Source organism: Rhamphochromis sp. 'chilingali' (genome assembly GCF_963969265.1).
Source record: "Rhamphochromis sp. 'chilingali' genome assembly, chromosome: 6".
NCBI classification, from domain to species: Eukaryota; Metazoa; Chordata; class Actinopteri; order Cichliformes; family Cichlidae; genus Rhamphochromis; species Rhamphochromis sp. 'chilingali'.
The window spans coordinates 39,504,399-39,532,263 of NC_137933.1; the positions used below are offsets into that span (position 1 = coordinate 39,504,399).

Genomic DNA, 27,865 nt, shown 5'->3' on the forward strand with positions numbered 1-27,865 from the left:
GGACATGCGCTGCGCTGCAGGACACCAAAACCATCTGAGAAAATGTCACAGGGAGAGTTTTTCAGATTTGACACTAATGGGAAGAAATAGTAAAAAGTAAGGCGTCATGAGAAAGTAATGGAAGGTGAAGTAATGTAGGCGTGATGACACAAATCAGCTTGACAGAATATTTTTACATGGGCCGTTTTCCAATTCTTACATCTTTGGGATAAAGGATGTTAGGAGTTGGACTCTGTTCTGGATTCTGTTCATAACTTTTATGGACACCACTTGACGCCGCCAAAGATTTTGAAGTTTCCGATTTAGTGACGTAAGACTCAAGTCTTTGCTTTTTACGGCTCCCAATGGGATTTCATACAAAGTGCAGAGAAGGATAGGGCCTTGGAGCCAAGCTGGAAAAAGTGTGAGGCTGGGCAGCAATAGGGTTCAATTATCTTGAAGTCTTGCTCACACATGGGGGCAGACTTGAGCAGGAGATTGAGTGATGCACCATGATGCCATACCGCTATAGCGAAGATAGAGCCAAGCATAAAGGCTAAGAAGTCGCCTCTCACCTAAAGGCAAAGCTGTGAGTAATAACCAAATGAATAAGTTCATGCATACATGCTGCTTCCTCCAAAGAGTGTCCTCAATCCATCCCATCCCTTTGAGATGGATTGAGGAGCCACGTGATCCGGGCCTCTCTTCTTACATTGCTGCCCTACCGCCCCAGACCCAGATAAGTAGTAGAAAATGGATGGAAGAATCAATGGACCCAAGTCCTACCTAATTTCCTGCAGAGTAAACTGTTAGAGGTGCATGGAAAATGTAAGAAAAGCACCTGGAATGAGCCTTGCGGTTGGTCCGGTCCTTTAAAGACACGAGACAGGAGTAAAATCACACTTTTCCTTTTTGAATTGCCCATCATTTTTAATCCTGCCACGTAAAAATGTAAATTAAAAGTCAGACAATAATTATCTCCTATGATAATGAGAATTCCAGGTGAGGTAACAGGTCTTTGAGATAGAGATTTAATTTTCTTTCATCCTCTGCGCTGCACATGCATGCCGACAGAATTTCAAGCTGTTCAGTAAGGTGAGGTGGGGGGTGAGAGGAAGTGAGTTATGGATATGCCATTTTATCTTAATTTCCTCAGTCTGTGTGCATGCAAGAAACAAGGAGACATACTGATGAATTAACAGATCTTGTCACCGAGCTCCCGGTTAGTAAGCATCATCTTCTTAATCACTCATAATTTTCCGTTAACTTTTATTTTCCTGTAATCTTGATGTGTTTTTGGACGACTCCAGCAGGAATGGGGATGTTATCCCTCAAAGCTCTGAAGTGAGCAACGCAAGACAAATAAGCTGTGAAATGCTGGGTGTCAAATAAATGAATCAAAATCACTGCAGTCACAGACAAACAGACTAGAAAACACCAATCTGCATGCTGCTCATATCCTTTATTACTCCAACCTCACTCACCACTCAGGATCTGTCCCCTCGACTGAACTCCAAGGCCCACCAAAGTGAACTCCTTGTGCGAGTTTCTTTCTGACCACTTGCATCTGTGCCGTGGATCTTCTTCCAAGTGAATTATTTTTAGAAAGAGGAGGAACAAGGAGCCAAATTTGCTGAGTGGAGTGACTACTAGGATGGCATGGGATGATTGCGCCTTACTTGAACTGTGAGTGACACCCAGGTAAATATCATCTCCTCCAGATGTTTCTTGCACACTCTGAGCAACACTTAAAATACCAGGTTTCAATTTTTTATGCTCAAAAGATGTCAGTGAATACTATTGCTGCCATTCATCGTTTGAAAGAGCTGGGCTGAGGTCTGCAATGTCTGCCCTCCTGCCGGTGAGAGGACATGGGACTAAACACCCCAAAACACGTAGACTTAAAAACTTTATTTTCACATCCACGTCTTCTCATTTCAGGCATGTTCAAGCTGGGACAGCGGCCGCTTCAAGCCGATACTAGAAAGTTTATATTTTTAAAAACACTGACAAAAAGTGGAAATGTCCTTATAAAAATGTTATTATATACATCATAAACAGCATGAGCTATAAAAATACCTTCATTGACAAGTCTTAAAGTGAACCTAGCACCATAATCACAATCGAGTGATAATTGTGTCGCATTCAATATGACATAAACCGGCTTTGAACCATCGTTGTATTACAACACGAGCCCCGCCAATCCCAGCTTCCCTTTTTGTTATTCCTTTTGTCGACATGCTTTTACACCAACTGAACACTGGTGACGATCCAAAGGCCACTTCCTGCTTTGCTCCAGTCAACTTACGCTCCACCTTTGAGAACTATCAGGGTCTCTGCTAAAGAAGCTACTTAACAAACAGTAAAACTACAATAAGAGCCACAAAAAGCAGAACGAAAATATAACAAACATAGTCGTTTAAATTGGCATAACGGAACTTAACATGCATAAAATAAACAGATAAATATTGAAAGGTTTTTTTAAGCTGTGGTAAATGCCTTTGTAGGCATCGGTGAGTCTGCACCTCCACTACTTGGCTAGAGCTTCAACTCTGTCAGATTAAATACATTAAATACACTAGCAATAAAAGAGCTGCCTTAGAATCAAAAATATATGGATTAGACTTGAAAATATGGAAATCTTTTGTGGTTGAGGGATCGCGTGGTTTTGTGAGGTATGAACACGTCCCTGTAGAGTGAAAAAAAACGGACTTGAGTCGAGAGCTCGGGCTCCTCCCTTGAAAGCAAAATCGCTTCCCTACAGACACATTTTGCGTCATTTAGTGTGTAATTATTTGACACAAATATTAACGGCTTACAGCCCTGTCAATCGTTTTTTCAACATTCCTTTCGAAAGAACATCGTCAATAAAACATTTCATCGTTTGTTCTGAAATGTGTGGACACGAGTCATCGCAGCCTTACGAACGTAACCTCTTGATGCAACAACCGAACCAATCAGAGTACCGCCACTGAAATGACTGGACTACTGTGATGCAGTAGATTGTTTCCTCCGCCGCCGCCTCGCTGACGGACAGAAACCTCATGAAAAGCTTGTGAAAGCACAGGGTGGGCGTCAAAGTCAGGATGGGGAGGGGGGAACGTGCATGTGTCACTCTGCTGTTTGGAGGCTTGCTTGTGCTTCTGACTGCTGCTGCTCTTTGTTCAGGATGATGCTGATGATGTCTCCCTCGTGCTCCTTCATGTGCTCCATCAGTCGCTCTTTGCTGGTGGACTCGAAGCCGCAGATGCAGCAGCAGAACAGGAGCACACAGTACTCCATGCCGGGGCCTGGCGGGGGGAGCTGGCCCGTGCGTGGATGGCTCTGGGACTGAGACTGAAGCTGTGCAGGGTCCTTCCCCTGGGGGCTTACGGACTCGGGGGACCACTTTGAAGGATCTGTGGGAGGTGTGGAGAAGCCCACTGGGCTGTCAGCTGACAGAGCAGCTTTAGTTGCTGATGTGGGTGTTAGCGGTGGATCCGCTGTGCTCTTTGCTTTGTCCTTTGAGTGCGGGGACACTGCCGGGCGCTCTGCCGCAGACTCTACCACCGCAGATAACTTCTGAGGAGCTCTGAAAGAAGCAGAGGGTAAAATCATGAGAAGAAAAATGTCACCCTCAGCGTTTGTACGGGACTGGAACTTTACAGGCTTTCGTTTCCTCCCCCCAAAAGTAAAAATAAGTGCAAAGTGCAGACTAACACAGTTGTTTCATTTTGTGGGTGTAGAACATGTGTAGAGGTCAGAGGTCAAATGTGACATGATATGCTAAATCTTTATATGGTACTTAAACAGCACAATACACAGCACACTTGTGAGACTCATAGTTTCCAAGTTAAAAGGCTTTTTGCCAATTTTCCACCAATCATCATCAGTCACTGAGCACCTTCGTGGATGCAAAGCAAATTTTAAATGGGACTCAAAGGTATACAATATTTACAAATTAAAAATAATTACATTAAAATGGCTCATAATACTGTAAACAATCCAGCAACATTTCCAAACAAACTTGCTCAGTGCTTTTATTATTATACTGTCATGAACTTTAACCTTTAACACGCTAACTGAGGCCTGCAGAGTCTGACGTGGGACGTCCAATCCTAGCAAGACTGTGGCATTGTGTTAACACACCTGAATTCTCCAGATCATCTCATTTTTATTCATCAGGTATCTGATCGGCAGCAACACCCACCCTCTTAATTCCTATGGAAGCAGTGAGGACTGCATAAAAGTTCAGGAAACGTTTCCCCAGTGCAGTGCTTGCATGTGCATGCATTGCCAGAGCAGCATATTCAGCATGTTTTGCACGAAACCCTGCACACTACATCCTTATAACATGAAATTACAAATGATGAAGGCAAGTAGCAGAAAGTCATATATTCTTAACAAAAACAGAAATATAAGCGAGATATATCATTATTATTACTAAAACCATTATAACCTGTATAATCCCAGGACATGAAGATCACTGCCAGTTGATTTACTGTTGACATTTACAAACACTGAGATAAAACTTGAAAGAAGGCTGAAGGAACTGCAGTTTGTGTGCTTACCGGCTGCTCTGGGAGATTGCCTCGTTAATGGCTTTGTTAACCTGCTCGTAGTTGTAGTTCTGGTCTCCGGCGTGCTTCCACATGTGGGATTTGAGCGATGGCGGGTGACTGCACACATAGCCGCACAGAGAGCACCTGAAAGAGAGGAGGAAAAAAATAAGTAAATAAATAAATAATGGAGGCAATATGAGAAAGGAGTGAGAGGGGCTCAAGCTGAAGATGATTTAATGTGTGTACTGAGGTTTTACTAATCCTTCTCCTACTTTCTATCAAGAGGAATCATCCTGACTGAACACTCCACGGGGGACACCGAGCTTGAGAGACAGAGACAAAGAGGGGAGAGAGGAAATCGGATTTGCAGCACGCTGCTGGACTCATTTGTCAAAATTAAAAAGAATTATGGAGTTTTAGATCTATTCAAACGCTTTCACTTGCAAATATCATTAAGGATAAAGACATCATGCGCCCTCCCCCCCGAACAGCTGACTGAACACGCTCAGAACATGTTATTTATAAAACAAGCCACGATGTCGTTAAAATGAAATCACATCGCAGTAGACTAGTGTGTGATAATGGCCCGTTTCTTTCTCCCAGTTACTGACTCACTTTAGAAAACGTATGCTTCGGCTCCATCGTCGTCTCGAAGACGCAATGAGGGCCAGTTTATTCCGGAAGCAGCAGATGCTTTTTGACACCACCAAGAAAAAAACCCCCACGATCTTTTTGGAGCTGACAGATGGTTTTGATGGTGCATTTAAAAATGCTCTCTTCTGCTCCATTTCACAGCGTTGTGCTTTTGTGTTGCTTCGCATCACGCTTGACGCCTCGAGGCCTCAAAGAGTAATGAGAAATTTAAAACTAAATAAAATAACAATCTCCACAAAAGGATCGGGGAAAATCTATAGCCAATTAATCCAGCCCGTCAGCATCCCACAAAGACTGAACCAACAGCCGTCAAACAGCTGCCTCTGACAGGCAAAGTCAATCAAACTCTGCCGTGTTCATTTGTTTGCTTTGCTTCCTTTCTGCTGCTGAGAAAACTGACAGCACGGAGCCAACGACTGGAACCAGATCCACCTTCTACAGGTGAAAAGGAATTTTAAATGGAAATGGAGTAATGTGACACACACACACACACACACGCACACACAGGTCACCAGCAAAGGTACCGTCATACCAAGTCAACCTCACAATTCTGTAAATGTGACAGTACTTGCTTTTTCTGTGGTGCCGTAAAAATCACAGACTTTAGTTTCAAGTCTTGAGTCACTCGTGGTTTCTTTATACTTTGTTTTCAAAGAGTCAGACTTTCTTTTATTTGTATAGCGACCAAATCACACCAGTCGCCTCAAAGTGCTTTATACTTAAGGTAAGAGACTCTACAGTAATACAGAGAAAACCCGAAAGAGGCGACCCGCCGCATGAACAAGCGCTCGGTGACAGTGGGAAGGAAGAAACCTCCGGCAGCACCAGGCTCAGGGAGGGGCAGCCATCTGCTGTGCTCGGTTGGGGGTGAGGAGAGGAAGCCAGTGGTTTTGGTTTGTTTTTGAAGGTGCAACCCTAGAATAAGCGTGTCCCCCGAGGGGGGAGTGGTGACTGGAGCAGACTTCACTCGACATGTAGGTGAAGGAAACAGAGGTGATGAGGAGGTGCCGTGTAGAAATGCAGAGATGGAGCAGTTTTTGCAAACAGGACAGAAAAAGCTGCAGGGAACGAAGAGGTAGTCCACCTGTGTGCACACAGGTGGACTACAACAGGTTGTGTGTGCCCAGTTCCATTCATGATGTAAACAGGCTCCTGTTACCGCAAAATCTAATAATGCATCACTTTTGCTGCTTGTACAAACCTGGGACATTTTATTTGTCAATGCTTGGTTACATCTGTGGCAGATTTCTCTCCATCCTCCCTCCACGTTGGGCGTGGCTCCCCGTGATTGGCCCTCTGCTCTCGACAGTGAGCCAGCATTTAAATCTGTGCAGCATCACAAGAGATTTGCTCCAGTGTGATAATCCCTGAAACCCTGAGATCCTCGACAGAAACCCGTTAACTGTTTCTGCCTCACAGCTGGAGACAAAAGATGATCGAGGGCTTTGTGTTTGGGCTCCTCGGTGTGGAATGACCTGCCCGAGGACATCCAGTGGCTTCCTTTTAAATCACTGCTAAAGACTCATATCCTCCATTTTTGGTCATTTTTAGTAGGGCTGCTCAATTAATCGAATTTTAATCACGATTACGATCTGGGCTTTCAACGATCATTAAAAATGACTGAGCCGATTATTAGCCCCTCCCTCATTTATCCGCGACACCTTAAAGGCCGGTCCGTGAAAATATTGTCGGGCATAAACCGGTCCGTGGCCAAAAAAGGTTGGAGACCGCTGATTAAGAGGACCCGAGGGAAGCTCGGAAAGCTAAGCAGAAGTTATTTGGAGAGGAGAGTGACTGCTGTTGGTTGAAAAGAGAGGTAAAAAAAACTTCAGTGGTGTTGCACACTATTTTATATTATTTTTTAAAGTCATTATTCAATACATTGTTATTGTTAACCCTTTAAAGCCGGTCAGAGCAGCACGCTCCGTTTTGTGTAACTATTTTTAAATCCCTGTAGAACCTGAACCGTGTAAGCTAGCGCAATAATTTGTTTTGCATATGAAACCGGAGGAGTTGTACTTACATCTTATGTCATCAGCTTGTCCTCGGTCACGGTTTCCTTCCACATAAATTGCATAAAAAGGGCTTGCAGGAACAAAAACATAATATTCCAGAAACACGCTTTGCCGATCCGATCAGCTGTTCATAACACTTCGCACATTGAAACAGAAGTCACCGCTAACTATCACATGTCCGCCATTTCCTGCCCGAAACCGGAAGTGATGTCATTTTCGCGGAAAATGTAGTTTTTTTTAACTTGTAGGCCTTAAAAGCCTATACTGGTCATGTTTCTGAATAGTTTCTGGGATGCTTAGAACTCGAATTGCACTGCTGGAAATAGTTAATTTTGATGCACCTGCTGTTTTCTTTGCAAATTTGCATCATAGGATTGTTTTTGTTTTTCCTGCAGTATATAAAAATTGCTGTATCTCCAAAATAAAACTATGAAGACACTCAAAATTAATTTCCTGTTGTTGTAAACTATTTTTTGCAACTTTTTTGTATTTAAAGTTTTGAGGGATAAACCTCTTAAATTTCTCCAAGTAGAAATATATGTTAAAAAACAAAAACGATTTTCAATTTTTTTTGTAGTTTATTGCACTTTTTTGCAATTAATGTAGTTACTATGGACTTAATGCATACATATTATTAAAATATGGGCTATAACAGTTGTATAGCAACTTGAAATGCTCCCACAAATGGCACTACAACATGTAAAAAAAATAATATAAGCTCTGGTGGACTTGGTTCTATGGTAGGTCTTAAAGGGTTAAATAAATATCGTCAAATAATCGAGATCTCAATTTCAGTGAAAATAATCGTGATTATCATTTTTGCCATAATCGAGCAGCCCTAATTTTTAGTATAGATTTTTTTATTTTAACATTAATTGTAAGTGTGGAATCACATTATTATCTTATTTTGATGCTGCACTTCAGTCATTTATAACAAATATGTAAATTTCTTTGGTAATTTCTCCCACTTTGTTTTTTTATTCTGTGTTACTGGGAAGCCTCTGTTACCCTGCTATACAAATTATTATTATTATAAATCGGAAACTGAAAATTCAGACTGTGTCTTGTTAGTTTTAATTGAGTATTTGCAAAAAGGACACTGTAAGGAGCACCAGCAGTCGCAGCATGTTATGTCTAGCGTTCTCGCTGGGACGCCTCGCTTCAGAGCAAACAAAAGGTGTGAAAGTCACCAGAAAAGTCAAGATATCTCATCCTCCTACTTTACTTTTAAAGCAGTCCGTCTCCCTCAAGTCCCTCCTCGTTATGAAAGTGCTGCGCTAAAGAGAAAGAAGGCAGCGTCTGTGCCATTTTGAATGTATGGAAACGAGCGTTGAAGCCTCGCAGGTACCGAGGACAAGTGCTCAGTGAAGTGGAAATCAGCAATCAGAGTCTCGCTCGGGGTTGAGGATTTAACATTTTAAGGAGAGTCGAGTGTTGACTGCCATTCACTTTCTCCACCCGCCATCCACTAAACTTGCAATCAGAAGCCCACTTCGTAAATCTCCGGACTGAGAGTGCACGCACGTGGTCACAAACAGGTTCTGACCCACACAGGTAACCTACAGACCTTTCAAATAACACTTTAAAGAAAATCTAAGGTCATATGTTCCCAAGTAAACACAATGCTGATTCAAAATCAACACTAGTGTAAAAGTCTGAATGTGTTTATTAACGTGCAAAGGACACAAAACATTCAACTTGATTTTCTATACCGGCGGGCTTCTTTAGGGTTTCCTGCTGGAGTCAACTGATTAATCTCATCCTACTAACATATTTAAAAAATAAAGGCTGAAAGGGCTGAACGTGGGCGATGACACATTTTAAACGGATCCAAACTAAATTTAAGACGCAGCTGGCTGCATAAATTTTATGTTTTATCGACTGCACTGTTTTCACCCACCTACAGACTGCCGTCTTTGTCTCTGTGAATTTTGCCTCGACACTGGTTGAAACTACAGACTGGAGTTTGGAGGTAATTCGATTAGAACACGTGTTCGTAACGCAGCCCGCAGCTTCTTCTGGACACACACAGCTCTTCCTTCTCACCTCAGAAGTGCAGCGGTCATTGTTATCATCGCTCCCTGCGGTGGGAGCGTGTTTGAAGTGTCTCACCTGTACTGCTCCAGCAGCTGCACAGCCTGGTGCTCCTGAGGGTGCCTCCTCATGTGGCTCTTTAAACTGTTCATGTTGGTGGTGGCAAAATCGCAGCTGCAGCACCTGCCGGGGGCATTTAGAAAGAAAAAAAGAGAGATAGAGACAGAGCAGCTTATTTAACTGGGAAATGCAGTTACAGAAGCAGCATTTTGATGTCAGTGTGTTGAGATAAAGGACTTGGAGCAAAGCAGGCAGGACATTCCTACTTTAACAAAAGAAATAAATCAGTGTTTTCTATTTCCTTACACTTGCACTGTGGCTGAGCGATGAAACTGGCACTTCCAGTAGCTTAGAGGCAGATACGGCACTGTACAAGGATTGCAGGAAGAGGATACACTCGACTCGCTGCCATCAGCCGCACAGCATTAAAGTCTCACACACACAGACACACACACACACACTTCATTTTTAGGTTAATTTGGCTCAAGCTACAAACTGGTTTCTCCTGTAACTACAACAACTGCAACATGTGGGCTGGATTAATTGCACATATTAATATTCCAGCAACTGTAATTCAAGGAGAGAACAAACTGAGTTTATCATAAATTATTTATGGAGCTTTGGTTTATTGTGTGCTACATGGAAATGAATGTGGCCTTGCCCCGAGAAACTTAAACTTGTAGAAAGGTATCGCTTCCCAGTTTGGAGCTTTTGAGAAAGCAACAGGGTAACTGTAAATTCACATTAAAGCAGCTTTAAGAGTATTTTTGTTTCCTTTTCCTACCAAACTTATTTAAACATCTTTTTTTAACAAATTATTTAACTTTACAGATGCTGAGAGGCAGGTTTTGACACATTAGGTCAGAGTCTAGAAAATTGCTTCCCCTGTCTTCTGACTTTATGCTAAACTAGGCTAAGTTACGCTATGGTTGCTAACACCCAGGTGTTGACAGTATGCGGGTCACCTAGCATATAAAAGGGTAGTTATATTGCTGGGTAATGATTTGTGCAACTAGTTACATGAGAAATGAGAACAGAAAAGTACTTATTGGCTGCTAACGCTACTAGAAATAAGAGCATTTAGGAACCTAATAAATGATTATAAGCTTACAGCAGAATATCAGAAGGTTTTCAGTCAAACCATTTCTTCCCCATAAACAGATAAGATAAGTACATTATATTTCCAGCTGTTTATTACCACCAGCACAGGTATGGTAATATTATGGGCAGACCCCAGAACGACCAGCAGGGCTCTGCAACAGATCTAACAGGGATCCTAATAAACTACAGTATGTAGTGGGCACTATGTTTTCATACTCGTGTTGAACGGTTTGACGAATGAATACTAATAAGAGTTTCAGGCATGATAATGGGCATCTTTGCACTCTGCTGTTTCCCTTCAAGTCCTTCTGTAATGCTAACAGATGATAGCAGCGATGGTATTACTGTCAGTGTTACTGTATAATGTTCAGACCTCATACTCAATTCCAATTATGTATTCCAACTCCTAACTGCACGGATTTCCTCTAACAGCTGACGGCCTGCACAGGCAGAGAACAGCTAGCGAGTTAGATTCATTTGTAGATTCATAGTTTTATTCTTGGACTCCATGAAAGTATTTTCTCAGAATTTAAAGTTCAAATTAATTCCATTTTATTTTTTTTTTACTAGGCCTTTGTGCAGGTAGATGTTTATCTCCCTTTGCACTACCCTAATGCAACTTTCTCTTCATTTGATACCCCAAAATGTTTAAGTGGTTGGATCTTCTGGGGGATGAGATGAACAGATGCCGACTTTCAATCAAGTCAAGGGTTAGAAAAGACAAAACTGCCAGAACCTGAGAGCCTACGTGGCCCAAACGTAACATTTCCTTCATACTGACCACATTATTTGAAACATTGACCATGTTTAATATGAATACAATGTATTGTCATGTAAGGTTTTCCCTGGACTCTATGACGCGCACCCTTTGATTCAGAAGGCTGTGGAAGCAGGAATAACTGAAGTATGGCTGTAACAGTTCTCACATCACTGTGGAGGAACGTTTCCTCACACTTTCTTTTTCAAAACAACATTGCTTCAATTAATTAAAGGTCTGCAGGTATTTGTTTATCCACCGCTCTCCTGAGGTCCCGCCACAGCATTTTAATGAGGTTGAGTCTGAAATTTGACTGGGTCACTGTAATTCTTACGTTTTCCAGTCATTCTGTTATAGATTTGCTGGTGAGTTTGGGATCGTTGTCCTGTTGCATCACTATTTCGGCCAAGTTCAGCTCGACTGACATGTAGCGTATACTTTGGTACACAGAGGAGTTCATGTTTGACTCAGTGACTGGAAGGTGCTCAGGTCCAGGGGATGCAAAACAAGCCCAAACCATCACTCCTCCGAAAACTATGATTGGAAGTTTGCACGAGTCGTGTCTGCAAACCTGAGCCGTGCTGCCATGTTTAGAGAAACGAGGCTTTCTCCTGGGAACCCTTCTAAACAAGCCATACTTGCTGTGCTGCAATGAACCTGAAAATTCGACATGCCAACTGAGGCTTGTAGAGTCTGGGATGGAGCTCTGGGGTTTTTGCAGCTTGTCTGACCTTGGGTTCATTTTCTGGGACGTCCACTCCTGCCAAGAGTGCAGCTATGTATTAACACGCATCAGAGAGCTTCAGACAAGCAAACTGGTGAAACATCTGCTTTTATAGGAGGTGCTGATGATTAACCAAGCACATCTGATTAGCAGCACCTGGCTGCTACTTGCCTTTACAATCCTATGGAGGGAGTAAACATTTACTTCACTTTCACATGACTGTATGCAGCAGAAAATAAAACTAGGCAGACCGAGCCTGCTTTAACGGTGATGTAATCATACCCAAAAACAAAGGAGCAAATTTAAACCAGTGTACGATACTTTGGTGAAACACTGCATACATCAGAGCGCACAGCGGCCGTGCACACAGCACAGTGTTTGATTACATGTAAAAACATCGCAGCCTGTGCATATTTTTACAGTGACAGTCTTCTGTGTGACTGATGTGCTGACTTTCAGCTTTTATTGGAGGATGTTTACTTCCAGCTTGGGTGTTGAACAGCACAGAACTGTAGCCCTGTCATTATCCTTCTGCGCTGCACTCGAAGCTGAAAGTCTGCGCTTCAACCTCCAGTGTGCTGGAGCACAGAGCCAAAGCCACAGAAAACGTGGCAGCCCACACTGTACTGCTGTGACATGACACACGTTCAGATGCAGGAGCTTCTTTCTGATATTAGACACTTTAAATGTGCAGTATGTGCATGTGAGCAGGCAGAAATGTGAGTTTTGCCAGTTTAAGTGTAAAAGTAAAAGGGTTGACCTTTACGTGTTGACATTTAATTTAGGCCTTTAATTAACAGTATTCTCATTATGGATTAATCTGCCCATTGACTTCTTGTTTAATCGAGGATTTGCTTTGGTTACCAAATGTCATAAAAAAGTGAAAAAGTCAGGGTACAGTTTTCTATCGCACACCTGAAAGAGAAAAGTGGAAGCCTGACATTTGAGAAGCTGGAAACATTTAAAATTAAAAAAAAAAAAAAGGAAGTCCAAATTGATTTCTGTGGACTGACTAGTCACTTCAGGTTCACTTTAATTTCAGGTGTAATTTGATCTGTCCTCATGAAAGCACGAGGGTAAGGGCATAACAAGCATGCAGGGACCTGCTTCATCCAGCCACTCATTTTCCTCACTGCCAAAATATTAAAAAATCTCCTGTTTCCACCTGTTTACTTTGTGCTTTCCTCAATATTCCCACCTGCATGAGCCAGCAACACCCGACTCGGCATTCTCACACAAGTACCTCACAGGATTTTTGATCACACTGACTCTAAACTAAATTGGAAGCTGCCTGACCTTTACAAGAGCGAAAAGAAATCAGGCGAATATAATTCTGACTTTAGAGCACAAACGTCAGCGCTCTGTTAAGAAACCAACCTAAAGTTTGTGCTTTGAGTTAAATCTGTGCTAACACAGAGACAAAGTGAGGGCACTGTGTGACAGAGTGTGCCTGTGCCCACACTGAGATCGCTGTGCTGCTGGGAGCATTTCTAGGTGATTACTGCCCTCTAAAGGACCAATTTAAAATGACATGCAGAGCTCAAGTATCTCTTAAAGTAATAGGACATGAATGAGAATTAGCAAATAGAATTTAAATAGCTCAGTGTGCCTCAAAGGGGAACTCAAAACTAAAAAAAAAAGGCTGTCGCCATGCAGAAGTCACAGTGAGCTCTAAAAGTCCTCTTTTCACTTACAGTGGACACCAACAAACCTTTCACTATACACTCATGCAGAGTTTTATTTCTGACATGCAGGAAAAGCCAATTTTATGCAACTTGCATCAAAGGAGACATGCAATGAACCTGAGAAACTGGAGCGCTTTCAGTCTACTTCCTGATGTATCAGCGTCTTGCTAAAGGTCATATAGCATTCCTGCAACCAGCATTATTCTGTACATTCAAATAAACAAACACAGCATGACGGCAAACACGAAGAAATGGAAAACTTTCCAAGCATGAAGAGCAGAACGTGAACAGTTTCAATGAAAAAGCCGCAGCATTTGTTCCCCACCAAACCTGCTGTCTCAACACGGGGGGTCAAGTTTAACCCAACACACCCCCTACAAACACACACACACACACGCACACACACAATTAATCAACGATATCTGCAAAAGATCTTAGGTGGTTTTAGGAACTTTAATATTCATTATAAAGATCAACTTTATCTCTTATGACAATGCCATACTAGAGGTTTTCAGTTTCCCACCACTACGAAGGATCCTCACTGAACAGAGGGCGTGGCTTATGACGCCTAGAGTCAACAATGTAGCTTTTAGAAACCTTCCAAGGCACCTCAACGCCCACTCACATCTTGCTTCTGGTTACTACAATAAGTCACATGATAGGGCGAGGCAAGGTCTCACAGTAGTTCCACCCAAAACCTCTGATGGTATTGACCCAAGCCTTTTTTCACACCATGTGAGGCTCATGATTAATAGTAGGTCAATGATCCTCTTAAGGGACAACCTCCACTAGGGTTTAAATACCTGATTTTAGAGCTGAAGAAGCTACTTGGATGAGAGGTGAATGTCTTCACCAAACTTTCTGTCCAAGCTCCTTACACTACCATGATGTGGACTCCTACGTGAAACACAGAAAATGTGTTTTGCTTTACTCAGAGACAAACTATTTGACCCTGAGGGGAAAAAGCCACTAAGGCTACGTCCACACTAATCGTTTTCTCTCCGTTTTGGCCTCCCGTCCACATTGGAAAACGGTGCTTTCATGGAGCAGTGTGGACAGCGAACCCGGAGCCTTTTCAAAAACGATGACACATTTTAGTCATGTGATGCAGTCATGTGACCAATTAAACTAAGATAGCAGAGGACATTATACAGCAGTTGTTTTGTTTGCCCTCAATTTTGACTATTAAAGATTAATATCAGTCTGTACATGCTCCAGAGAGCTTTTCTTCAAATTCTTTAATTCTCACTCGCTTTTGCAACTTTGTACTTTTGTGTTACTCGCAGCAACAACTCCACCTCATTGTTAGTCCACTGAAAAAACTTCAAAGAGCCTGAAACTAAACAAACGGCAGACAGAAATGAGGCAGGTCGTATCCTCTTACGTTTCACGCATGAGCAGGACTGGAACGTAAGTGTTTTTCGGCCGTTTCAATGTGGACGCACAACTCTGTGAAAACGACTGAAAACACTACTGCCTGCAGGCTGCCTTCGCGCTACCACCACTAAAGTATAAAACAGGCATAAAACATGTTTTACACATTTTTTTTCAATAATGTATGAAATATGGGCACTTTTATAAGATAATTTGATAATTTACTGCTTTAATTCTCCTGGAGAAAAGCAGAATCTGACTGTGAAAATCAAACAGTCTGATAAACTGTTTGCTGTTCTCTGGTCGAGGGATGCATCTTCTGCTAAGACGACAGCATTCAGATTTGATCGGCTTTCACAGCTGGTGAAGTTTTGCTGTTTCCACTCTTTTTTCCATCACTACATTAATCTCTACAAACACTTATCATCTGGCGCTGAACTGTGAGAACAACAGAAAGCATTACACTGGTGCTAGCTTCCTGTTAAATCCAAAAATTATTTTAGGATCCACAGACTTATGTGTTCTCAGTTTCTCTGTCCTAATGTACTGCTTGACTTTAATGTTTCTGTCCCACGAGGTCAGTGGAGGTTAATAAAGAAGATCGTGCCGTTGCTCCAAAAATCCAGAAAAACCTTCCTCACGCGATCAAATGTTCAGCTTCCACTGACAGATGGAAATGTCTTCAACTACTCAAACATCTTAACACTTGCTACTTATTTTAACAATTTTTATTTTAATAATTAATCCCTATTTTTTTTAAAAAGAATCCTGTTGACTTGAGATTTTTGTGTATATCATGTTTATCTTAATAATCTTATACGTATTCATCTGCACACACGCAATGAAGCAAGGCTTAAGTCTGACACAGGAAACAGAATAAATGTATCCAACTTTGCTTATTTTCTATTAATTTTTAAGCTGAAAATGTCAAACTGTGCGCGTTCTTTGAATCATTGTAGCTTAGTAATGTTTCAAATGAATACTCACTTCACTGCGCTCATAAATGATTAAACATCTAATAAAAACTCCTCTAGGTTTACAAGAAACCATCAATCACATTTCACCCAGCGTTACCGCCACAGGCTAAAGGCATCGCAGGCATCACTAAGGGGCTACATTTCACTGGGAATGGGTCACACCCCCGGGAAGCTAAGATGAGAATTGGGAGCAACAATCTTATGCTATTTTTTTGTTTGCACTCTATGCATCAGAAACTGTTAAACTATGATTCTGAAAGCTTTGAAAGACATTTGCAGACAGATACATTCAGATAAACAGTGGAGATATATTGTTGGTCTGTTGGTTTTTTCTTGCATTAATGCTTGCATGACGTTATGAGCAAGATCTTACTGGAGCCTGAATTTCAAACAGGACACGTATGAAACAAAGGCAGGACCACAGAACTTTATGACGTTTGGAAAGGGTGTGGTATTGTTCCATATCGCTTTATAACTTATTTACTATCTTTTTCTCACTCGCTATCACTCATTCTCATACATGTTCTGCTGTTAGACTTGGGGTTGTGCAACAGCTCGCTCAAAGTTCAGTTTGCGCAGACTAACATGAACAGGAACCTTTACAACCAATATTTTGTAAAACTAAAAATGATCAAGTTCAAGGTCATTCTGAAGAAGCTGCTCTGATCCTTCTCTAGCTCTGCACACACAAAAATATCATTAAATACACTCACAGACAGATCACTGTCAAAAACCAAAGGGGGAAAAAAGGCAACTATGTGTTTTACCACTTAAACAATGTGTCACACTGCAGGAAACCTCAAACAGATGACAGAAAAGCGATCAGTCAGCTCTGCGGGCCGTTTGCAGCTGTTGATTCACCATCTTACCCTTTAGTAACGATTTGTTGTTATCATCAATCACTCGCAGATATTTCCCAAGACTGTCTGTTTCAAATTCACTGCCGACGACGTGGCTGACGTTCTGATTTGTTTTTTCACCGTGGACTTCAGGAAGACCAGGAAACACTTGACCCCTGTTTCAATCCAGGGGGTCAGTGTTGACATTGTGGAGGACTATAAATACCTTGGAGTACACATTGACAATAAACTGGACTGGGCTAAAAACACCACAGCACTTTACAGGAAGGGCCAGAGTCGTCTCTATTTTTTGAGGCGACTGAGGTCCTTCAACATCTGCCAGAAAATGCTGAGGATTTTCTATGAGTCTGTGGTGGCCAGTGCGATCCTCTATGCTGTTGCATGCTGGGGGAGCAGGCTGAGGGTCGCAGATGCCAACAGACTTAATAAACTGATCCGTAAGGCCAGCAATGTTGTGGGGATGGAGCTGGACTCCCTCAAGGTGGTGTCGGAGAGGCGGATGCTGTCCAAGATAAAGACAATGTTGGATAACACCTCCCACCCACTCCATGACATGTTGGTCAGTCACAGGAGCTCGTTCAGTGAGAGACTGAGATTACCGAAAAGCACCACTGAACGACACAGGAAATCATTCCTGCCTGTGGCCATCTCCCTGTACAACGCATCCACTTAACACACTGTTTGCTGCTACAGCTACACATGTTTCTTTTCCAAATATTTATTTATAAGTGACTTATGTATGTATGTATGTATATATTGTACTATTCTTAGTTAGCGTATTGTCTGTCTTGTCTTAATGTTGGTTTAAAATGGAGCACTGTAACAAAAAATAATTTCCCCCAGGGATCAATAAAGTATTCTGATTCTGATTCTGATTCACACCCAGCGGGTCCAATTTCCATAGAAATGTAAGATTTCTGGGGAAATTGGAGAATCTGTAGTGATTTGCTGAGAAAACCCTTCAAATCTACAATCTTCATACACATAAGACCTCAGCATTAATGCTGGTAGCCGTGCTGTCTGAACGGCCACGATCATTAGTCATGTAGACAAACTGTATTGTTCGAGTGAAATATGTACAGTGTACCGTTTCACCCTTACAACAGCCAGTCACACATATTTTTCTTCTATCTTTAGTTCAACATTTAGTAAAAAAGGTGAAATTCTATGAAAATAATCTTTTTAAATGTTCCCAGTAACATTAAGTGCTGCACAGAGTGCATCATAACGAAGCTGCTCCCAGCTCGCTGTAGTTAGTGACTGTGCAAAAGACCTTTTAGGTCCTTTAACCCTTTAAGACCTACCATAGAACCAAGTCCGCCAGAGCTTATATTATATTTTTACATGCCGTAGTGCCATTTTTGGGAGCATTTCAAGTTCCTATACATCAATACAACCATTATAGCCCAAATTTTAATAATATGTATTCATTAAGTGCATAGAAATTACATAAATTGCAAAAAAGTGCAATAAACTACAAACAAATTGAAAATCGTTTTTGTTTTTTTAACATATATTTCTAGTTAGAGAAATTTAAGAGGCTTATCCCTCAAAACTGTAAATACAAAAAAGTTGCACAAAATAGTTTCCCACCACAGGAAATTTATTTTAAGTGTCTTCATAGTTTTGTTTTTGAAATACACCAATTTTCATATACTGCAGGAAAAACGAAAATAAATATTATAGTGCAAATTTGCAAAAAAGCAGCATATGCATCAAAATAAACTATTTCCAGCAGTGCAATATGAGACCTAAGCATCCCAGAAACGACACAAAGTCATAAAGTCAAAGATAACTTAAAAACACCAGTATAGGCTCATAAGGCCCTGATGGTAAAAAACTACATTTCCGCAAAAATGACATCACTTCCGGTTTCGGGCAGGTGATGGCGGACATGCGAAAGTTCGCTCTGACGTCTATTCCAACGTAGGAAGTGTTACAAACAGCTGATCGGATCGGCAAAGCCATGTTTTTGTTGCTGCAAGCGCTTTTTATGCAGTTTTTGCAAAGCTATATGTGGAAGGAAACTGTGACCTAGGACAAGCTGATGGCATAAGATGTAAGTACAACTCCGGTTTCATGTGCAAAAAAAATTATTGCGCTAGCTTATGTGGTTGCAGAGCTACCGCGATTTAAAAATTGTTACGCAAAACAGAGCGTGCCCGCTCCGACCGGCTTTAAAGGGTTAAAATAACCCTCAGCAATCCAAGTCCTCATCAATGGTAACGCTAAACTAAAACAATATGCATTTATTCATCTCTACGCATATCCCATTTATTCATTTGTATCCATCCCTCCGTCCCTGGAGTTACCTCAGGTGTCATGGGGCAAGAGGCGGGGCATTTTTTGTTCCTTTCTTTAAAAACAAACAAACAAACTCAAATCTTGGCAATCAGGCGACAAAGAAAGTAAAATGCACGACCGGCCGAAGCACCACAAAGACTGTGGGTGTTAACACAAGGCCACTAATTTTACTGTTACTAACATTACATAAAAGGTTGGTTCTTACCACAATGATTAACTTCATTTTGTAGACAAAGTGAAATTTAAAAACTGCTAAAACTTGGCTAGTGGGAGGTGAAATGAGCAGATGGCGCAGGTTTTCTTTCACAACTCACCGATAAGGTTTGTCAGAGTTATGAATGCGCCGGTGGTTCCTCACCCCGACGTACGTAGAGCTGGTGTAGTTGCACACGTCGCACTTAAACATCTTCTGTGGACTACCTTCTGTAAGAGAAGGCAACGTAAACACACCTTTACAACTTGTTGAGAACAACACCGAGCCGTCAGCCAAATATCGTAACAATTAATGGTGCCATAAAAACATAAACCACGTCTTACCTTCATCTGTGACCCGCTCCGTCTCCTCCATTGCGGCCGCCGTCTCAGCGACTGGTGTGAGCATTTCCACGTCACTGCTGAAGCTGTGGTGCTCTCTTTCATGGTTTCTTAACTGGCTCTAAAAATGAATAGAAACAGCGATACTGTGAGATTTCTAAGTAATTATGATACACTGAATGGATTAAAAACAGCTGGCAGATTTCCCCAATGATGCACTTTGTGGTCTTTATTAGGCATTTTACCTCACACCTCAGGCACAGATATGAGAATAGGGGGCCTGCTTTCACACCTCCCAATTAGCAACTCTTAGCGTAACTCCCAGATCTGCTGGAAAATATGATGAACTTAATAATCTCTGCTGCAGAGAGGCAGCGGAGCCCGATGATACCAGTGGAATCAATACTTTTATCCTTTGCCTGCATCCGACTGCTGCACACTTTTCCTTGCTAATTTATCAACTCAAGCTTTAATCTATTATTACCGTTTGATGACCGACAAGAAGAGATGCTGACAACAGCGACTCGGTGAATGTTGCAGTGTTGGGTGAAGATAAAACCAGAGGCATTATAAGCAGGAGGAACACTCAACAAGTCTTGAATAAAACAGACAGCTGACCCAGCTCTGCCAGCATTGAACTAATCAACAGTCAAACTTAGAAACATGTCAGCTAAATATGAGCAGCCTGACACTATTCTAGCTAACTATTGGATGTTCAGTACCCCCAATTCCTCCTGTGCATTTCAGGATGCTTTTAAGCTGCAGTTGGTTTTTTTAAATCAGTGAAATAACAACAATATTTATCTCAATATAAGGAATAAAAATCACAGCATCAACATACGGACTTGAAAGTTCATAAGGAAGCTCCTGGAGGGAGATGAATGAAACAAGTGGAGCGGACATGAGGGATTGTACAAAGAATGGGAAAATGTGTTTGTCCCGGCAAAAAAAAAAAAAAAAAAAACTGACCAAGACAAAGAACCAGGACCCAGGAGGGCAGAAGTACCAGCCTCTTATTTGTTTCTACCAGCTGACACCGCATATAAAACACAGGGACACGACCACGAGGTAATAAACACACGATGCACCAGCACAAGCATAAATGCTGGCAACGACGGCGGCCACTCGTGAAGGTTACGTCGCAGGCTCTACAAAGATTATCCGAGTCTAAATCAGGCCCTACCTCCAGAAGACTCGATAAAACACACCCAGTACACACAACTGTTTGTGTTGGTGGCAACAAAATATCAAGGTGACAAGCCAAACATCAATAAATGCTGGCTATGATTATCACAGTGCCATGATACAGCTATTGTGTGATAGCCAATACTAGACAATTATTATTGATTATCTGTGTAACTGTGTTCCCCTGCTGTCCATAATTTCCCTTTAAGGAGTCATAAAATAGTAACTCTGACAAAACATGACAGTAAAATCGTTTGGAGTCTCTGAATACAAATATATATGTATTGTATTTACACCTGAATACGTCTTTATAACTGCCTCACTACGAGAACAACAGCGAAACACAAACATGCCATAATCACACATGCATGCTTTCAGTCAGTCACATGGAGAAGATCGCCCACCATGCCAAGTATGTGCGACACATTCAACTGTAGCGCTGTGTAGTTCATCATTCATATAAGTCAGCGGTCCCCAACCCCCGGGCCTCGGACCGGTACCGGTCCGTGAGTCTTTGGTACCGGGCCGCGAGAGTTGAGGCTCGGGTGTGAAATGTATGGTTTTCAGGGTTTTTATTGGTTTCCAGCGTTATTTTGTCATCGTTTTTATCGTTAACTCGGTTTTCCTGGGTCTTTTCACGTGTGTTATGAATAAATCTTCTTTTTTTCGGTACCGGTACTAGTTTTATTTAGTTGTATTTATCCGCGACACCTTAAAGGCCGGTCCGTGAAAATATTGTCGGGCATAAACCGGTCCGTGGCGCAAAAAAGGTTGGGGACCGCTGACATAAGTGATTATTGTGCTCCATTTGTTCAACACTGATGCTCTTGATACCCCTTTTACACCCTGTTCTTTGTGATAGCTTTACCTCACATTTCATCCCTTCTGAATAAAGTAAGATAAATTCACTCCTACAACTACAACAATGTCTTCTATAACTGAGGAGTCCTGGTCATTTGCACGTTCTCTTCCACAAATCCTCATCAGAAAATCCTCACATGTGAGATGTTGGAAAGAAGGAGGTTAGATTAAAACATGTTTCAAATGAAAGGGCCGCACTCACCTTGTAGTGGAAGGCATCTGGACACTGCTTGCACTGGTACATCCGGCTCTTGCAGTGGTGGATCATGTGGTTTTCCAGGTCTTTGCTGTCTGTGGCGATGTGCTCACAGATGGGACACTGATACGGCTCCCTCTGCCTGTGCACCCGCAGGTGCTGTTTAATGTAGCCCTTGTTGCCACTGCTGTAGCGACACAGGCGGCAGCGATACGGCCTATCGCTGCCGGGGATGTAATCCACCAGACTGCTGTCAGGAGAGCCGACCAACCCGTCCATCCCTGGAACACTGGAGCACACGTAACTGCCCGCTCCATTCGCCGCGACCACTCCAGCTCCATTTTGGAACTGTGCGTTATCTTGAAGCTCTTTCAAGATGTCTTCGTCCGAGGTGTTCTGGTCTGAGCGCTCCCTCAGTCTTTCAATGACCGTGAGCAGGGAAAGGCTGATCCCGCCATTAGCTGCAGGCCCGTCGTCGTCTCCTTTGCCCAGGCCCAGAGATCCTAGAGTTTCCTCTCTGCCCTCATTACAGTTCAGCATAGCTGCTGCCGTTCCCACGTCAGAGGCCTTCTGTCCAGCTGCAGCCCCCTCTGTGGGTTTCTGGCCTGCTTGCGGGCTCTGCGCCTGTGCCGGAACGGTCTTCAGAGCTACCTTGGCGCCAGAGTTGGGCAGCTCGGGCGTCCTCATAGGCATAGCCACGAGGACCTCGGCAGCCAGCGAGTGGAGGCGGAGAGACTCCGAGTGCGTCCTCTTGCGACCAGCTGGGGGGACGTTTTCATCCCGTGGAAGGTCGTTACTTTTAGTGATGGAGGATTTGATATCGGCTCCTAAATGCTGGCTTTTGTTAGTGTTCCCCGGACTGTAGCAGAGGACCACCTCATCTTTCACACCTTCCACATGTTCCTGCTCTTCTGCTTTTTTCTCCAGCAAGCTCTTATCCCCGTCCACATCTGGGCTGAGAAGAAGTGGGTTAGAGGACATGACTGAGTCCTCAGCTGAAGGAAGCCGCTCTACGATCACATTGATATGGCCGGCGCTGTTGGGGCTTCTGTTGATGATCTTCTGAGCCGATGACAGCAAGCTGTCGCTCACAGAGGTGCTTTCATGGTGACCGCCTAGCTCCACCTCCGTCGCTGCCTCAGTGGTCACCTGCACCTCCACCACGGGCTCCTCAGACGTCAGATCTTTGATGGGGTACTCGTCCTCTTCCTCTACTGTTTTTGGACTTTCACTGAGATGAGAGCCTTGAAGATTCAGCACTTCCTGTTTGTCCTCGACAGCCACGGGCATGCAGAGCTGCAGCTTGAAACCGGTAGGGAGCTTTTGCAGGCTTTTATCTTGAAGAACAACTATTTCCTCTCTGGCTGACGCATTGTTAGGAGCAGCTTGCACCTCTCTCTTTGCAGAACCTCCGTCTTCATCCTCAAAGATTGGATAGGAGCAGTCGACGAGGCCGGCGTGCTTCCAGGCGTGGGTTTTCAGCATTCGCTGCTGACTGCAAACATAGCTGCAGATCAGGCAGCGGTACAGGCCATACTCCTCATAGCTGTACCACTTCTTCTTCTGTGGTAACTCCTTAGCACTGCTCACTGAGCTTTTCTTCACTTCGGTTCCTGCGCTGCAGTCGTCACCTGTTAGATCCACATCCTGCTTTTTTAAAACCTCTTCCTTCGCCTCACTCACCGGGTACTTTCTCTTCTGGTTGTCTCCATTGTCAAAGTGCATCCTGACGTGCGCCTCCAGCTGCTCGTGGTCTCTGGAGGTAAAGTGACACTCGGAGCACATGAGGATGAGGTCACTGTTCTGCTCGTTGTGCTGCTTCAGGTGTTCTTTCAGCAGGGGCAGTGTTTGGGCGAGATGGGGGCACAGGCTGCACTGATAGCACGTCACCGTCCGCTTGAGGTCGCTGCTGTTGGGGTTGGCAGCTACCTCTGCCACCGTGGTGGTCACGTTGTTGTTATCATCACCTGACCAAGGTGAGGGAAGACTGCTGTCATCTGTGCCGCGCTCTACTCTCACCTCATCCTTATGGTTCCTTTTAATTTTCTTACATATAGAGCCGCCCCCCTGCTCAGCTCCCCTTTCCCCCACTTGCAGCGCTCTTTTCTGTCCCCCTGATGTGCAGCGACGCTGGGGCCGCTTCTCCACAATCTTGCTGAGCTTCTTTATGACCCGGATGAGAGAATCATCTGCCGTTTTCTGCTGAAAACCCTGAGAGGATTGCTTCTCTTTGGTTTGCCGTGTGTGGGAGCCCAGTGCCGCCGATGTGGAGGAGGAAGACGAGGCAGCGGATGAGTGTGTGATGGCATTAGTGATCTCCTCCATGACCTGGAAAACAGCAGAGAACAAAGTAATGAGTGAGGAATCTGATTGGTGTTACACAGTAAACCTTTTAAGTAGATGACCTCATTTATAATATAAATACATTTTTAAAAAATTAGAGCAAAGAAGTGTGGCCAAAAATGTTAGACATAAAAGACGGAAATAGCTTCAACATCTGAAAAGTGAAACCAATGTGAAAGAACATCCAAAGTGCATTATTTTTAGTGGTAGACAGAATTAGCAGGACAGCTACTATTCAAGGCTGCTGCTGGTTATTAGACGTAGGAATCCCCAGATATGAAACTGCTATAGTCTGAACTGGGGAAAGACATGGTGCTGGTCAAGGCTCCACATCCATCATCTGCCCTCAGTGCAGTTTTTCACTTTCTCACTCTGCAATGCAGTGTTTCTCTAACTGTGGGGCACAGACTCAGTGCAGGTCAATGCAAGATAGGGAAATTTAAAGAACCACCGTTTAAAGCTCCATCTCTGACCTCCTGCTACCCACAAGACCCTCAGGCAGAGGTCTTTTGTCTGTTCCAGGGACCGCGCCGAAAACAGTGCAAAGTGTTTGAAGTTGAGGCCTGGAGGATGTGGAACAGCCTGCCCGGGGAAATCCCGATCTTCAAGTTGTGTCTTAAAACATAGTTTTACAAGAAGGCCTTTCCTTTGCATTTCTCACAACAGTTATTTTTGGTTTATTCGGATACTCATGTAAAGCACTTAGTAACATGAAATTTGAAAAGTTGTACATGAATACAGTTATCATGTAACACAGTTAAAACACAGTCATACGTTCAGTTTAAGAGATCTAAGACAAGAAGACACGACCAGCATCTGTCATGTTTTTCAGTTCGTTCCACACGATGATCTTATTTTATTTTACTGCGCTTTCATGAAGCCCTTTTTTGTCCTTTTCCCTTGTTTCATTGTTGCGAAGTTTTTCTGTAACGAACAGAAACTGGCTCATTCAAATTTTTACTAACAGGCCACAGCTGAACGTACACCACGCAGTCACGACGGTTGACTGGTTCGATTTTACTCGACTTGCAGCTGTTGCAAAGTGAGTTTCACTTTCTTCTTCTGGACAAAGTCCCAAAGTGCAGAAAAACAGCTTCATTCCAGCACCAATCACTCAGAGGATCAAATCATAGCTTCACCATTATTTTTTCCTTCATTATTTTTGCAATGCTTACCCGTTCTTAGCGTTTCCTCTGCAGAGTGTACATATGATGAAAGACGACTTACCTTCCTCAGACCAATTCTACCTACAAGTACAAATAAAGCAACCTGTAGCTGTGTGTTTGGAAAGAAGAAACAGGTTTGCGGTGCTGCGTGTCTTTGACGGTTTGCAAAGCGTAAACAATTAAAACGATCTCCGAGCAACTGAAGATTATGTCATTCTTCGTTTCGGAGCTTGATGAACATCATGTAGCAGGTGTTGGTGTAGTGAAACGCTGTGGACAACAGTGGACCATAACTTCAGGACTTCTTAGGTGGACGATGATGAAAATCTGACACGTATTTACAAAACAATGTTTCTGTGGCCTGAATGTTGAACCGCTCGCTGTTGCGAAGCGTCCATGTTGCTCGCTACAGCTCTCCCTCATCGCTTCTGCTGTATGAAATCAGTTTGAATCAACACACTGTTTGGATTCCTCCATCAGCTGACTGTGGCTGTGGTGAATGGCTATGGATAATTAACGGACTGTGACCACACTCTGCGACACTTACTGGCTTCACTGCCAAGAAGACAGACACAGAAGATCTGTATCAAACCGCCTCATATCACGATTTCTGGGGGACTTTTGCCTTTACTGGAAAGGACAACTGCAGAGAGCAGCCTTTTGGCACGTGGGTCACCTGATCAACACCAGAGGGTCAATCCTCATTTATATATTGTACATATAGTAACTTGTTATCCATCCCTTATTTCATAATTTACTCCAACATCTTCACACTCTGCACAACAAACATGCTGTGTTGTTGTCAGCACTGTCTGTTGTCTATCTACACTCTCACTTCCTCATATGTGTACACATACTTACTCAATAAAGCTGATCCCACATTTCAGGCTTAAGCTCCATATTGGATCACATCTACATTTTTATTTATTGAATCACTTTTTTAAACATTCAGTTTAACTGACCTCCTTCTTGTATAGTATTTATTTTATTGAACAAAAACATTTTTTGTGTTGTTGGATCCGACATATCCTGTTGATTCATCATATAAATGCGAATTTTATGCTTTTTAGAAGGATTAAATTGTATGATGCATTCCTAGCTAGCTATAAATTGGATGATCTTGTAATTAAAAAAAGGTGTTAACTATTAAAAAAACCCTCTTGTGTGGCACACTTTGAGAATCACTGCCACACAGACTGCAAAATCATTTTGATCTTTCTCTGTCTTTTAAAATAAATCTGTACTAATGACATTTATCACTTGAGTATTTACCAAGAAGTTAGTGAGAGGAAATCAGTCAATCGACTAATGGGATAAGTGTGACAGCTTAACTCATTCCTGATAAGTCCTGTCCCTGCACAGTCAATACAGACCTTGTGCACCATGTGCATTTGTTTACATGGGAAGCTGAAGAGGAAACGGGCACAACTGCTCTGGCTGAATTCCTTCCATCTCCACATGACATAACACTGCCCTCCTTCTCACTTTCTGACCACAAACTTCCTCTTTCTCCTACTTCTGCTTCTGTGTGAAAACATCAAAACATGTGGAACAAACACATGTTTTGATTTCACCGTGGTTTTCCATGGGAAGGAAAACCACGGCGGGATGTTGTAGTGCATTCATCCATCCAGCTGAATTTTGAATTCTGTGATGAGGAGGAATTCAAAATAAGCTGCATCCGACTCCTTTTTATGCGCCTGCGATCAGTCAGCTTCTCTCTGGACTCCATCATGTGCTTTAACCCGTCTCAGATGAGCACCTGTTATGTCAGGATCTAAAAATATTCCATCCACTTTCACTCCCCTGTAGGACGAAGTTGCACACAGCCTCTCGGTGTGAGCTCTCACACAAAAAGCAGCCTTTTACCCGCTGATGTGAGCCAACACACTGCTGCCTTCACGCTACAAAAACACTTTCACGTTTAAAAAAAAAAGGGAAAAGTCAAAAGGATCCTGGCACACGCTGTTAGCTCCGCTGTTAGCCTCACAGCCTGCTAGTCAAACACACACACACGAGTCTCACACACTGCTAGCAGAGAAACACATGAATGTACAAGGACGCGTCCGTGCTGCTGGTGGTTAATGGGTAACGGAGGAGCGCGAAGGTGTGTGGAAATAAAAATATACTCACGGAGAAGTTTGGCGCTCTTTGTCCTCAGCACATAAACCGCTTTCTTTTATTCGTTAGCCATAAAAAGTGGCCCCTCTCTCTCCCACATTGCAAAATGGCGAGGATGGAATAACAGTCACGTGATTCGGAGTTTGAGTCAGGTGACCGACGCCGACCGACGATTGACAGGCTGTCTTGCTGTTGCCTTCAAGTGCCCCTCGTAAAAAGCAGCGCTTTTTAACTTTTCTTACAACCTAACCAACCAGTGCGGTAATTTCCACAATAAAGAGCATTATATTTTTAACTCCTTAAATTAAGACGATAACCAGAGGCGTTGCTTGAGGCCCAGGCCAGTGGGGGGCCCCTAAAAGCTGACAAACTTTATATTTTTACCACCCTAAGG

The 27,865-nt window shown here is 42.9% G+C and overlaps 1 protein-coding gene across 1 annotated transcript; it reads right to left on the bottom strand.

Annotated features, from left to right (window-relative positions):
• Positions 1 to 1,524: 1,524 nt before the first annotated feature.
• On the bottom strand, positions 1,525 to 27,605 carry znf507 (zinc finger protein 507). The gene is made up of 7 exons (XM_080884532.1): positions 27,484 to 27,605; positions 21,848 to 24,169; positions 19,603 to 19,720; positions 19,380 to 19,488; positions 9,302 to 9,406; positions 4,530 to 4,664; positions 1,525 to 3,550 (listed from the first exon to the last, which is right to left on the bottom strand). Exons 2-7 carry the CDS (start codon positions 24,164 to 24,166, stop codon positions 3,091 to 3,093), a joined length of 3,246 nt encoding a protein of 1,081 aa, XP_080740658.1. The 5' UTR covers positions 24,167 to 24,169; positions 27,484 to 27,605; the 3' UTR covers positions 1,525 to 3,090.
• Positions 27,606 to 27,865: the final 260 nt, after the last annotated feature.

Coding starts and splice junctions, on each gene's coding strand:
- znf507 (XM_080884532.1), bottom strand. CDS start 24,166: ATGGAGGAGATCACTAATGCCATCACACACTCATCCGCTGCCTCGTCT. Junction 19,721..21,847: donor CAGATGCCTTCCACTACAAG/GTGAGTGCGGCC, acceptor ATTCATTTTTAG/AGCCAGTTAAGAAACCATGA. Junction 9,407..19,379: donor AACTCTGACAAACCTTATCG/GTGAGTTGTGAA, acceptor TGCCCCCGGCAG/GTGCTGCAGCTGCGATTTTG.